Below are 15,319 nucleotides of genomic sequence, written 5' to 3' on the forward strand. Positions count from 1 at the left end.
GGCAAGCTCTTGTAAAACTCTCTAGATTTTTTATACATGTTGCCTCAATGGCTTTATTTTTCTTGCCTCTAGTCGACTGGTAATCAATGATAAAAAAGCTTGTCAGTAGAGGTGTGGATGATTGGCATGGAGGAAAGGCTTGCGAGGAGAATGGCAACTTTGATACCTAAAAATACTTCCATAGTATACATAATTACATGTATATCTGCAGCGATAGAAAAAGAAAAACCTACAGGACCTTGTGAGATCAAACACTCATGAAATACGGAAAAAAAAGGAAAAAATTAAATATCTTTATCATTCAATTCTTGCTAGTTCCTTTTGTTTTGTCAGGTTTCCTGTCCAACTTTCCTACCTCTGTTGGAAGTTCAACATCTTGATACAGAAAGCAAACATGAAAGCAAAGAAGAGTGCGAAGCCGACGAGCACAACAGCCACAACAGGCATGAAGTCTGCATCGTATCCATAATAGACCTTGACGTAGTTTTTGGTTCTCTGATCTGGTTGGTCAGGCACTGTGATGTATCGTTCGACGTCGCCATACTGTGTCACAATTAGCCCGTAAACTGTCCATTGCAATGGGCAAATCCAGTAGTACCACAGCCACCACTTGGGAATTCTCTGAAATTCAATTACAAACCCATACATGAATGTATTAGAGACAGAGACATTCTTGAAAATATTCTTTGATTGGGCCAAACATTTGAGAATGAGAACTTACAGGTCTAGGAATCAAAAAGCCGGAGAAGAGGTTAAAGAGTGAGTAGAATGTGGCAGCAAGGACTGCAGCAACTTGTTGATTTGGTGAGAGCGAGACAGCCATCATTCCGTAGTAAGTGAAGTATAGAAAGGAGAAGAAGGAGATGAAGTAGAACCAGAAGAACTTGGCTACTGTCCATTGGAAGCTCATCATCGAGTATATAATAATAGAATAGTACAGCGCCTGAACCAGCACGTATGGTATTTCCACAAGCACCTGCAATAAAGCATATCATGAAGCTAAAGTTTGCTATTTGTTCAACAAATTGTTCTATATCAATTTTTGTTTGTGAAACAATGGATGAGCCCATCAGTTCACCTGCAGGAAATTTCCATTGTGGAAGATTATCATACATGGGGCTCTTACCTGAGAGAGAGCATATGGTAAGGCTGAGTAGATTCCGGCAGATCTTTCTCGATAAAAGACCGTCCTCTCTGTTGCAACAAGTGGTTGCACTGTCCCACTGTTATTGACACCAACAAACATAACTGCTGCATACATGGCTCCAATGACAATCCTAAGATTGTTTGAACTCCCCCTGCACCATCAGAAAATTATGAACATGTGTAGTATAAATTATATGGTAACTTTTTCAGGTGAAGGCTGATTTTGAACCTAAGACCTTGACAACAACTTCCAAAGTCCTTACAACTAGCTTAGCTAGCCCTCAAACTAGTGTGTATAGTATGTTATGTATTTATTTGTTTTACAAAAAGATTAAATAAATTCCAATTATTCTTTTATTATTACATATTCGTACATTATTAATTCTAAATAATTCGCTTAAAAGCAATATACTATAGAACAGCATTTAATATACTATAGAATCAAGATATTTATGATCTTAACTCTTAGCAATGTGCAAGTGAGGATTCGTGTACAAGTGGATCCAATAAATAGTGTGAGCTGAAGATATACATCAAAACTGATTTTAAACGACCATCTGACGAAGGAACACAAATTATATGGAAGCGCTTCTACAGAGTTCAAAGAAAATGCCTTTTTTGCCAGGTTCATTATTCAAATTCATCAGAAGCTCTGATATGATATTGTATGCATGTTTAAAAATCGTAATGCATGATTTTTTTAAAAAAAAATAGTACATAAAATTATAAAAATTATATATGAGATATTGGTAGAATGAAGCATAGTAGGGGAAATGTTCTACTATGGTTTTTAGAAATTATAAGGCACTTTGTAGTATTTATAAGAAAAGGACATCATTTCAAAAGAAAAAAAATCATAATCAGTTCTGTCTTCGACTCTCATAGTACCTCTCGTCAGAGTGCTTATAATCTATCCCCATCCCCTTACTCTCCACTCTGGCATCAAGCTCAAAAAAACACTGATTGTCCATCTTACATCTGCGATCTTGTCTAGTTAACAACCATGGACCTCTCCTTTCAACTTGTAGGACATCTCAACTTCTTCTCAAAGTACAACCAGCCAATTCCCATGAGAATTAAGTCCCTTTAGGTTTGAGTTAGTTCATGTCACTTACAGTGGCTCTGCTTTCTGTTAACAGGATGGCAATTAGCTGCCCAACTGTAAGAGCTAAAATGCTATTTCTCCTTTTAGATTTATCACCTCAAGTCCTTGAACTTCTGAACGCATTTAGCTCAGTTAATTATTGTGATACCATAATACAGATATATGCATGGATGTTAGCTTTTGTCTCAATTAATATAACAACCAAGTCTTATCCCATTAGGTGGGGTCGGCTATATGGATCCTTTTCCTCCATTGAGCTCTATCTCTTACTATATCATCATCTATCTCAATTAATCTTGTAACTTAATATAATGTGAAGTTCAATAAATTTCAACATCTAACATTCACGCAATGACCTAATATTATTCCTCCATGATGCATATTGCTATTGATGAGATCATGAACAGATTAACCAAACCTAAGTTTTGTTTTCTCTTTAGTTCCAAGGACCGTTGCTCCTATGTTATTTATCCTTTTGTTCAGCCAATACCAAAGAATGCATGCATTGTACAGACCTAAATTTTTTATTTAGCTCACAGAACCCTTCAAAGCCCTTGGTACTTAGGAATCTCAGACACCTACATTTCATAGCAATGATATCTAAAACTATAATGAAGAATCATAGAATAGGTAAGGTTCTCTATGGAGGAGCTACCATAGATTTTGTGCTCCTGAAGAGGGATGAGCAACATAAGTACTAGGGTATGGCCATGAAACATGATTCTGCTCGTAACCTGACCTAGTATATATAAAAAATTTGACTAGGTAACCAATTTTCTAAAAGATTGGATTACAAGAAAAAAGGCTAATCTTGAAGATGAGAGTAACATGTTCTCGACGTAATTACCTCTTCAGGCCAATTCTCCAGAAAATGGAACCTAAAAGTAAAGCAGTGATTAGGGTGAAGAAAAATCTGACAAGGTTGTAATCAGGGCTTCTCCAGTAAGTCAACCACTGCTTCCAGAGGCAGGCTCTGAACTGTCCCCAGGTAGACTGGGAATGCTGGGTAGGGAAGAAGAGATCACTTGTTCCTGCTGCTGGTTTACTCAGCTCACTCACCAATGCTTTGTTGCGCCTAACCATAGGTTTTCAAGCAAAAAAATTAAATCCAACCATCCTCACTTAGTACCTATGCAGCTATGCTATACTATAAGCATTGTATTTCACTTACCGGAATAGATCTGATGATCTGTAATACTCTGCAAGGTCCATCCCTAAACGTTCTTCAGAGGCAACTGAACTTACTTCTAGCATCCATGTTGCAGGGTTATATTTCTCCTGCATCTTTGGTATTCCAGGAATTGCCTAACATACTCAAATTAGTGTTTTGTTATTGGTACAAAGTTCAACCTTTAACTGAGAGTTAAGGAAGAAAGAATTTTTAATTGAAATTTGTTCATTCCTGTTAGCTTGTAATGATAAACAAAAAATACTAACAAAAATTTGATTGATTAATAGAAGGCTGTAAGAAAGAAAGTGAATTTTAGTGGCGTGTTTTTATTGACAAGAGTGTGTACCTCAAAGTATTCAATTATTTTGTGAGAGTTTCTCCCCAAGGGCCCAGCATATATCAATTGGCCTCCTCTTTTCATTAGTAGAAGCTGTTGCAGCAACAAAATATATGTTATTAGCTTCTAGATAAACACCAATTATCTGAAAGATTTTCACCTAGCATTAGCTAGAGTATAGGGACCTCATCAAAGGTCTCAAATATATTGATACTTGGTTGGTGGATTGTGCAAACAACAGTTCTTCCAGTGTCAACTGTGTTCCTGACAGTTCTCATGACAATAGCTGCTGCTCTTGCATCAAGACCTGATGTTGGTTCGTCCATGAAGATGATAGAAGGATTAGCAACAAGCTCTACTGCTATTGTCAGCCTCTTCCTTTGTTCTCTAGACAGTCCGGTGACTCCTGGAAGGCCTACAATGGCATCTTTCAGGTTGCCAAGCTCTACTAGGTCCATGACTTCATCCACAAATTTCTGCCAAACAAAAGGGCCTTAATGATGCCTTTGGCTTAATAGGATAAGAAATGGAATAATTATTTCTAAGAAATGGTATTAGACCAAGAATACAAAAGAAAGTATATTTTGTAGTTTGGATCATGGAATACACTATAGATGATTTATTTTTTTTGTATATTCAACTTGCAAAAGTATTGGAAGTGATAGACAAGGAATAAATGAACCATAATACAAAAATATCCCTACTAATAGCATTTCATTTGTCTAGTTCAACCATCCATTTGCTCAGCCAGCATAAATTCACCTCATTGTCAACCACACACCATGACCAGCCCAGATTACCATTATAGTTTGGCCTGCCTGATGGTTCAAATCACCCAACTCACCAACCTCACTTAATTCTCTGGGCCTATCTAACCAATAGTGTCACCTTATCCCCATCCAGTAGATTTGCCTAGTTCACATATCCCACCAGAATTGCTCGGTCACCAATTTACTTGGCCTCCCGAAATGTCTGTTGATCAATTCAGTCAACAAGATCAATTTGACTTATTACACTTGTTCAGTTTACCCATCTTGTCTAGATGATATTATCCACTCAACAAATGTAGTTCACTCAGTCCCATTGCCAAATTTGCCCGATCTCAACCACCTCAAGACCATAGAATATTTTGCTTATTAAACCAACCTAGGATACTCTACTTGTCTAATCTAGGTACCCCGCATGGTCTGACCTACTCATCCAGATTGTCTAATTTCCTAGGCTTGTCCAAATCACTCAACAGCTTGGCCCCCCATCCAGTCCACATTACTTGGCAGATTGACTTGATTCTCTTTGTCACCAGGTTTACTAGCCCTCCCGGCCCACAAGGTCCTCTTAGTTGACATGGCTCGACTAGCCAAACTCATCCATCTCTCTTAATTTACTCAACCCATTTGACACATCTAGCCGATAGGAATATGTATAGAATTGAGAATTGAATATAGTAGAAATAGCCATTTTTTGAATTGGTATGAGGAATAGCTACGAAAGATAATAAAGGAATAGTAAGTGTAGTAGAACTAATATATTTTTTTTAAATTAAATAAAAAATTATTATTTTAAGAGAATTCACAATGATAACATAATTGCTCATGCAAATCCCGTGCACCATAAATTTATTCTATTATCATCCATGCTTACTTGCAAATAAGTTATGACAACAAAAGGATTGTAATAAAGATTAAGAATGGAGAAACAAAGAACTCGATGGCTCATGGAAACTATGCTAATGGTCTGATTGAATGACCAGTAACTCCAAATTTTACCATATAATACAAGGATCAAGATTTTTGTTATGATTACCTAGTCAACATTAAAATTTCATACAGAAAAAGAACTTTAGAACATGAAGTATTAATCTCACCATTTTTTGTTCATCACTGATTTCCTGTGGAAGTCGGAGAAAAGCAGAGAATATCAAGGATTCTTGGACTGTCAACTGTGGTGAGTGGATATCATTTTGCTCACAGTATCCTGAAATCCTTGTAAAGGTCTCTTGCTTCTTAGGATAACCAGAAATTCTAATGTCTCCTTGGACATATCCACTAGTCTTTCGGCCAGCCAAAACATCCATTAGAGTGGTTTTTCCTGCACCACTGACTCCCATAAGGGCTGTTAAGACTCCCGGTATGAAAAAACCCGTCACATTCCTTAGTAATTGGAGCCTATCTTCAGTAATTCCTTGATCTTTCATTTCCTGAGGAACAATGAAATACATAATCCTTGACAAATTTGTTGAAGCACTCTCAATAAAGATTTATACGGAGGGTGTTTTTTTTATCATTGTATCTAAGTTTATTAGCAAATTTAAGTTTAGCAATATTAAACGTAATGAGACAATTGTTAAGATATGAGATTATGAGTTGTCTTGATGAAAGCTTTAGGTATTTAGGATCATTTTTACAAAATAATGAAGGGATTAAGAGAGATGTCTTACATAGAATACAAGCAGGATGGTTAAAATAGAGGAGGGTGTCATGAGATGTTTTATGTGATGGTAAAGTACCTCTAAAACTTAAAGGGAAGTTCTACAAAATGACGGTTAGACCTGCTATGTTATATGACGCTATATGTTGGACTATGTCTCGAACACATGAGCAAAAGATGAGAGTTGCATAGATGAGGATGTTAAGGTGAATGTATGGGTATATGAGGATGGACAAGAGAAGAAATGAGAGCATTAGAGATAAAGTCGGAGTTATATCTATTGAGAGAAAACTCCTAGTGACACGTTTAAGATGGTACGGATATGTACTTAAACGGTCAATAAATGCTTCGGTTAGGCGATGTGAACTGACAAATACACATATCAAACGAGAAAGACAAAAAAAAAGACTTGGTTAACAATAATAAAATAAGATAAAATTTATTTAAGTATAAATGATGATATAATAGGGGATAAAGCCCAGACGTAAAAAAATTCATCTAAACGACCCCACCTGGTGAGATAAGACTTGGTTGTTGTTGTTGTATCTAAGTTCATTGTAAGCATTAAGTCCATCATACTAGCTTTAAAAAAGTAACCAAATTTCTAATTGTAATATATGATATTAAAAACTATGGCACATGTTATAAAATTGTATTCTATGATGTACAAAACTATAGTATATTAATGCCCAACCTCCATTAGAATTGCCATTATTGATTGATGAAACTTTTACTTTAGGGAGAGAGAGTAGTGATAAAACTTAGGTAAAGGCCCCGTCACCCACGATAGAACAAGGATGCTTTCATCACATGAAATATGTCTCACACGAATCTTAAAACACACTATCACATTGTATACAAATATACTAAAATAGTGCAATGACGTATGCTAAATTGGTTCACCTTTGTATACTAAAACTAGTGCTCCTTAGAATATAGAACTAGTGCACCTACAATATGTTAAAACACCATGTGCTTTATATACTTGCATATGGTATATATGTCTAAAAAATTGGTACCCATATTTTTACTAAATTTGTGCACCTAAATCTACTAAGTTGGTGGACCTTGAAATTTGTAACTTTGTGAAACTTCCATTTTCTTATTATCAGACTAGTATATTATATATACGCTACAAAGTTGATGCACCTATATCTACTAAACTAATGCACCTGAGTATACTAATTGATGCACCTTAGAATACATAACTGATACACCAACAATCTATTGAAACACCTGTATCGTTTAGTATATTTACTTGTAAAATTCTGCAGGGTAAGTATCATGTGAAGGTACCCTTAACTATATCGTGGATGATATCATCTTCACCCAATTGTTTTTTTATGAGTAGGTTTATGACTTGCACAACTATCGCAATCTCATAGAAATGACATGACAAATTAATCTACTGAAACACCTATATCTTTTATTAAATTTACTTGAAAAATTCTGCAGGGTAAGTATCATGTGAAGGCACCCTTAAGTATATGGTGGATGATATCATCTTCACCCAAGTTTTTTCTGAGTAGGCTAATGACTTGCACAATTGTTGCAATGTCATATCAATGACATGACAAATTTTTAATTTGACAGGATCTAATGTCTTTTACATCAACAAAAAGGAGAATGTAGGATGGATGAAGCACTTTGACAACTTGTAATATCATTCATAATAAATGCAAAGTGGCAGTTAATTATGTGATCAGCTCGAGCAAATTGGATGGATTGTTATATATATAGTAGTTTACAATATTTAGTCATTTAGGAAGGTATATTTTTTGTTGAACTTTTATTTGCAAATACCCAAGTTTCAAAGAGCTTCTTGATATGGAGAAAATGTGAAGTGTCAAACAATAAAGTATGCATAACCCACATAAATTAAACTTACTGGAGGCATGTCTACAAAATAAGAGACTTCGTCAAAGGACATAGAAAGAGGTGTGAATGGAAGAATCATTCCTCTCATAGGAGCAACTCCAGTCGCTGAATTGATGCACATCTCATGATTAAACTCATTGATGGCACTAGGGTCCATTCGCATCATCAGTACTTCACCTGAAAAAAAATGATCATTTCCGACCAAAACAGTAAGATTGTTATACAACTCTTAGAATTTTAGTTTGAAAATAAGTGAGCACTTGTGTTATTTTCATATTTTTTGGTAAGGCACAAGATAGAGACTCACTCTTATAGTCCATCCTTTTAATTCTTGGTAAATCCTGAATTTTATCTTGGTCCCTTACTCTCTCTTCAGATATAATAGCTCGTGGCTTTCCAATAGCTGTTTTAGATTAGGAAAGTTAGCTTGGTATACAATTAGCCTTTCTCTGGATGCATCCCTTTTAAAATTTTATTTTGAAAGTGTAACATAACTCGGCCCACAAGAAAATTTATAACATTTCTAGTTAGATTGGTCATATCTTTTATACCCTTTGTTGAATATAACAGGTTGATTACATACGGTTCAAAAACATGAGGCAGAGTGTGGATAGCACATTGAAGAGGATGATGAAGCCTAGGAGTCCAGCAACTCCAATCCAGTACCACCTGTCCTCTGCAAACACATTGGCATTCTCAAGGATACTAATTCCTAGTGGTTTTCCATTTGATGCCTAGCATGAAATAATAACTTTCAGTCATATATTAAAGAACTTGAAATACATGGAAATGTTTTTGCAAATCCAGATTACCAGTTTGTCCATCCACCTGGGAGCCAAAAACTCATTCACTGCTAAAGCATTATATGCATAGGTAAGTGGTGAAACCCAATATCCCCATATCCACCACTTAGGAATTGTATCTGGAGAAGATAAAGATAAGAAATAAATTATACAAATCATTGAAACATAAAGTGTCACTTGTATTTCCAGTACATTCCGTCAAATCCTTAGTACATGCAGGAGCGGAGTTATAGATGAATACTTTTTGGTAGAATGAAGCCTCCAAGAACAAACATGATAAGCACTGTAAGTGCCCCACCAGTGTTGGCAATCATCATAGACCTGCAAAGCCCAGCAATGCTTTTAAAAAGCCCAGCTGCCATCTGTTGGATCAAGAATATCACCAGTAGTTGCTTGAAGAACCTGTGATGAGAATTACCAACATAAATATAAGTTTCCAAAATATCTTACCATAAAAAATAACCTAATTGGTTTCATAATTTCAGTACATAGGTGGTGACATTGGACAATCAATGAACTTGTATAGGCAGTTCATCACTTAAAATGGTCCAACACATTCAACTAATCCTAGCTGACGAAAGTTCAAGTTCCACTCAGTTTACCTAATTTTTAACAAACTTGTGAACACATTATATGGAGCTACTTTGACAGACACTTGATTTGACCGAGTATAATCCTAACTGTTGCTTCCAAATTGGTGGAAATGCAAACCAGCAGCTAGGGGAAATGCTACAAAACCGTATGGACACAAAATATTGCTTCTCTATAAAATTTGTATTGTTGTGTACAATCCATGACTATGCAATTTTGGAGTTAATAATACTCTTTGGAGAAATCCAACTCTACCTGCTTGCAGCTGGGGAATATCCTATGGTGTAATAAGTTATACTAGTCCATACAATGGTTTCCAAGATGGATATTGGTATCCGCAGGAGAAAATTTGGTAAAGTGAACACCCATGCTGGGTAGAAGAGCAGGTCCTTATGCTTATAATACACTGGCAGACGCTCAATGGAGATTGACAACTCTGCATAGCCATTAAATATGTTCACAATCAACCCAAAAAGAAGAGCTCCGATGTAAATGACACCATCATCTTCATTTCTGAAGTGCATCCGCGGCTTCACCCACACAGTCGAGGCTATGAGACCCATTATGACAATCTTCGATTAGAGAAAAATAAGATGTTAATACACAACAACATTAACAAAGAGGTCAACTTGATTTGTAAAGCAAAATGATACCATAACGGTCTTAGAGATATAGACAACGGAGTTGCGTTTAATAAGGAGCCACTCCTTGTAGAAGGAGGCCTTGAGAAGATGTAAGCACGAGACTGACTTATTAGAGAAGACGAGAGCAACCTTGTGGTTGCAGGCCTTATCAAAGGGGATAGATAGCTCGTTTGCGAGGTGTAGACCAACATGGAATCTCTGGAACCGCTGGACAAATTCGGGAATTGTAACATAGCGGTATGGCTTATGTTTGTCCATCCAATATTGTGCTTGGTCCTTCCTCGACGTCACCTACTCTTGTATGGAGAGTCAGAATAGTTTGCCACTTAGTAATGTGTACCTCCTGATTTGCAAGTGGAACTGGAACTTTAGAATATACCTCTTGCAAGAAATCAGCGGTGCCTTTACGCTTGGGACAATGAAAGCCACAAGACACAAAGAAGTTGAGTACATGGTTGCAGGGGCCTTGGTAGACAATTTGACCGTCGCAGAGTAGGATAATGTCATCAAAGAGCTCAAATATCTCAGGAGCAGGTTGGAGGAGAGACATGAGGATGGTGGCCTCACCAAGATGGACGATCTGTTGCAGGCATTTGATGATTTGGAAGGTGGTGGAGCTATCAAGGCCAGTTGAAATTTCATCCATGAAGAAGACTTTTGTTGGCCCAACGATCATCTCACCTAGTGTCATCATCATGCCATGAATAAATGTGAGAAATTAGGAATAGTTATTTTTTTATCTTTATTAATTTCTAAAACAATTACACCTATAATTTGGTTGCATAAGTGATTTTGGAATATAGATTATCATGAAATTGTTCCCTAAGGAATACTTCCTTACTATTTAATGTGGACTAAGTAAGCTATTCTAGTCTATTTAAGTATTATATAAGCATGTTGGATGAATTAAGCAAGTTGATACGGTTAGACAATAAGTTCAAGTAGACTTACCTAGTAGGTTGAACGAGTCAAGATGGATAAGTCATGCACGGGACCAATAGGGTTGAAGGGGCCAATTGGACTGACTAGGAAGAACAATCAAGTTTGTTGGATTACACAAGGGTCCTGGTCAAGCCAATCAGTCGGTCTTGTTGATCGAGATGGAGTGGGAGGGTCATTCAAGTTGGCCAAGTCGTACATATTGGACTAGCTTGATAGGTTTGCTGGCCAATCGATTGATAAGGCCAATTGAGTTAAATGGGAGAATTTGGCCAATTGAGTCAAACATGTTCTTCAAGCCTAATTAAATTGAGCAGGTCGATTAATCAGGTGAGTTAGATGGTTTAGACAGGCTTGGCAGTTTGAATGTGCGTGTGAACAAGGGGCCCAACACATTGCATGTGTTGGTTGAGTTAGATGAATCAAATAAAATTGTCATACAATAATCCTATCACTATGACACTTAATCTTTATTTATTATAAAATTTTCACGAACCAAACATAAGAATAATTATCCCATATTTATTTTATATTATAAACAACATTAAAGGATAGTTATTCTTATTGTATTTCTTTATTTTCTATTCTTATAAATAGCAATTATATACTTCATTTGTTCTATCCTATCCTGTGCTATGTAGGATTTAGAAATGAATTTATGACTTTTGGATTGTTTTTCAAATTTTAAAATCTGATAAGAAATAAATTATTATTTTTTGGATAAGTTCAATTGGAGATTGTATAAAATGAATTACTCCTAATCAATGATCACAACCTTTGTATCCTTCTTCATCCAAAATGCGCGCACACACAAGCACAAAAAAAAGACAAAGAAAAGGTTGCATGAATCCCTAAATGTAGAAAAAAAACATACCTGTTGTGAGACGCTTCTTTTGACCTCCAGAAATACCCCTTTGCATATCATCTCCTACTATGGTCTCAGCACAAACATCCAAACCTAATATCTACATAATCCCATTGTTCAAAACTATTCATTAGATTTCTTTTAATAAAATAATATAGAAGCAAGCATAATTTTGAAGAAAGCAGATTCAAATTTAAACCTTTAGGACTTAGCAATAACTTCCAAAATGCTTACTGCACCTCAAAACTATTAGTTAGATAGACCACAGTTAACACTTTAACTTGTTGACTGGGTCAATTATCTACAAATAGAATATTCTTGGTCTGTTCATGATGTGTCAATTGTGTGACACAAGAAAGATTAATAGTTTTAACAAAAAAAGAAGAAAGATTACAAGTTTCTGTGACATTATTTTGGACAAACGGGTTTGGTCCATTGAAACATACTTCAATCAAGTATATACGACTTTGACTTCTTATTTAAGAGCATGTCCCATTAAGTAATGATCGCATTCACATACCTTGAGGATGTAGTCCGTTTGAAGATTGCCCTTCACTCCTTCAATTGATGTGGCCTGAAGTTTTCAAGGAAATTAAGATCAATCCACCATGCATAAGAACAATTTGTTTCCTATATGGTCCTCTTAATCCATAAATTGATGACCTTCATGAATAGATCTACATCAGCTTCTGGGAATATTCCTGCATCTTTCTCCCTTCTCAACAGCTCCAGAAGAAGATCTAACAGAAAAATTAATTCTCAACTATTGTAACCTCAAAAGAGAAGCAATTGATCAACTAACGAGTACCATATCTTGCTCCTACTCCTTGACACCTTGCCGAGAAATCAAGCGTCTCTTTAACAGTCATTTCCCCAACATGGACATCATCCTGACTAATGTATGCTGCAGTTTTCTGAGGCACGAACTCGTCTAATCTATATCCATTGTATGTTATCTCTCCTGTTGTCTGCAAGTCAAAGTTTTGGTTTCAGTTCAATTTGATAATCACAACTAATCATCAATTGCAGAAGCGAATTAGTTATCTGACATCGACCTTTAAAATTGGGTCAAGCCTCCCAGATAAAGCTCGCAAAAGAGTGGTCTTCCCTGATGATGGAGGGCCTAATAAAAGTACCATCCTGAAATTAAATTCATAAACAAAGATACTAGCAATATGGTTACAAAGCCTCTTCAAATCGAGATAACACTAGTTCTCATGGAGTACTTGATGAGTTGAATTAGGATATATATAATGCTTTGTTCACCTTGACGGTTTTATGATTCCTGAGATATCTTTCAAGACAGTGAGGGTGGTTTTTCTGGTGAGATTTATACCCAAGAGACCAAGGGCCAACTCTGCAATGTCTCTTATTGTGTTGGTAAGTGTTGGTAGAGCTCTGTTTCCCACATGACACTTGGCCTCTACATTTAGGTGCTCAAATCTTACTTCTACTGTTGGTAATTGGATGTTGACTCTGCATCAAGATTCTCATGTTAATTTAAATTACCTTGTTGAACCAACCAAGAGATATTCTGCTTAGCTATCCCTGCCTAGCAAGCTTAAAACATGTACATAGTTAATGATTTATATATTATTGCTACATTGATGTCATTACTGATTCTTAGAATAAGAAAGTTTCTTGCAACTTGTCCACCGATGGCTAATAAAAATAAACCTGGAGCCTAATTGATTTCGCTAATATTTTCCTAATAAACCTTGAGAGATTCTGCATCAGCAAGCGATAACCTCACTAGCCTACCAGTTAGGATGCAACTCTAATGTAATTAGCAAATGAAAGACAGAGAGAAAAGACAAATCAATCAGATGGAATAGAGTTATTTCTCTTAGATTTGTTTTTGTGCCATTACCATTGTTTCTAATCATGAAATGCGTACAATTAAAGCCAAAGTTAGTAAACACAAGGACAAAAATAAGATACACATGAAAGGATGTGCCATTATCATTGTTTCTAATTATGAAATGCAAACAATTAAAGCCAAAGTTAGTAAACACAAGGACAGAACTAAGATACACATGATAGGACACAAATTCTATGAATCCCTCTCCATGACCATGAGTGATCTTAAAGAATTAGAGTACACCGATCTTAAAGTAACAAGATAACACTGAATTGTACTATATGGCCTTTGAAACCATAGTATATGGGTAAACTAAATAATAGTATACAGATAGGGTAAACTAAACCATAACATAAGTTTTGCTGAAATAGTCCAGTATAGAATCATTGAAACCAAAGTACATGGCCTGTGTAATAGCAGTATATCAGTAAACTAAACTGCTAGGTATTTGCATCCTTAATACATAGATTCTGTAAATTCACAAAGGTAGTATATGATCTTCCAAAGCATAGCATTTAGAAATTTCCAATGTGAATATGTTTCAAAATGTATGACCTTCTAAACTGTAGTATTTAGTAGTTCCTAATGGTACTATTGCAAGGGGAGCAGTGCTAAAGCTGAGTACAATTAACTTGCTTTAACATTCATGTTTTATTGATGGGGCTAGCCTCCATAATATCACTTATGGAAGAGGGCTCTCTAAAGTTTGTGTTTCACACTGAAAGTAGAAACAAATATGATTAACTTGTGATGCAAAACAGTTTCTTCAAATATAAATTTTCTAGAAGTAAGCAAGCATGGTAAGCTTGAATGTAAAATAGCGAACTGTTCAAATTTTATGCTAAGAAGTATTGCTTTTACGGGTAAAGTAATACTAGGATGTTATTGAAAACTTGGGACGGACGGCAACTAAGGAATTCATACTTGTCGATACGGCTGCGGAGCTTGCTGAGAAATCTCTCGTTGTCCTCCTCGGCAACCTTGAAGACGCGCTCGATGAACTCTCGTCTCTGGTTGACGCCGAGCTTGCGCACGTCGACCTCCTCGTGTTGGTACTGCCGCCGGCCCCCGCCAGCTTCCCCAGCCGCCACCACGGAGCGGAGGATCCCAGTGCGGAGCCGGTGGTAGGTGGGAAGCTTCTCCAGCGCGGCCCGCCGCAGCGCGTCCTCGTCGTCTTCAACGCCACCGAGGTTCCCGCGCGTGACCACTTGCTCCATCCCCCAATTCGCGATCTTCGTCCAAGGGTTGATGGTGCGGCTGAGGCTTCGACTCCGGCTCACCCGCTGCCCCAAATCCACCACCGTCACTGTCCTCTCCAAACCTCAAACCAGCCAATCCTTTTATATCGGCCCTAATGTTGTCCGATCTATTGCGCGGAGATGGATCACAACTGGCGGACAGTGGAGTAGAGGAGGAGTTGGACATCACGGCCAGTGGATCCGGTGGAGGAGGAGTTGGAAATCGCTGGCACTGGAGCGGAGCAGGATGGGTTGGGGCGGTTGCAGCACTGCAATTTGAATTATGCATACAGAGAGGGAGCCGGCCGATTAAT

The 15,319-nt window shown here is 36.9% G+C and overlaps 1 protein-coding gene across 3 annotated transcripts; it reads right to left on the minus strand.

Annotated features, from left to right (window-relative positions):
* Positions 1–147: 147 nt before the first annotated feature.
* On the minus strand, positions 148–15,313 carry LOC122020585 (ABC transporter G family member 42-like). Of its 3 annotated transcripts, XM_042578565.1 has the most exons (23): positions 14,692–15,311; positions 13,173–13,382; positions 12,962–13,046; positions 12,715–12,874; positions 12,570–12,646; positions 12,427–12,480; positions 11,916–12,006; positions 10,482–10,783; positions 10,112–10,393; positions 9,714–10,030; positions 9,109–9,269; positions 8,877–8,986; positions 8,648–8,798; positions 8,372–8,467; positions 8,075–8,241; positions 5,624–5,956; positions 3,945–4,235; positions 3,769–3,852; positions 3,423–3,556; positions 3,099–3,326; positions 1,127–1,298; positions 722–976; positions 148–621 (listed from the first exon to the last, which is right to left on the minus strand). In XM_042578565.1, exons 1-23 carry the CDS (start codon positions 14,982–14,984, stop codon positions 352–354), a joined length of 4,323 nt encoding a protein of 1,440 aa, XP_042434499.1. In that variant the 5' UTR covers positions 14,985–15,311; the 3' UTR covers positions 148–351. The 3 variants fall into 3 exon arrangements, with proteins under 3 accessions (XP_042434499.1, XP_042434500.1, XP_042434501.1); XM_042578566.1 differs by lacking the exon at positions 5,624–5,956 and having other exon boundaries at positions 14,692–15,313; XM_042578567.1 differs by lacking the exon at positions 14,692–15,311 and having other exon boundaries at positions 12,962–13,029; positions 13,173–13,308.
* Between the last annotated feature and the right edge of the window lie 6 nt (positions 15,314–15,319).

Source organism: Zingiber officinale, chromosome 9A, assembly GCF_018446385.1.
Source record: "Zingiber officinale cultivar Zhangliang chromosome 9A, Zo_v1.1, whole genome shotgun sequence".
Lineage (NCBI taxonomy): Eukaryota > Viridiplantae > Streptophyta > Magnoliopsida > Zingiberales > Zingiberaceae > Zingiber > Zingiber officinale.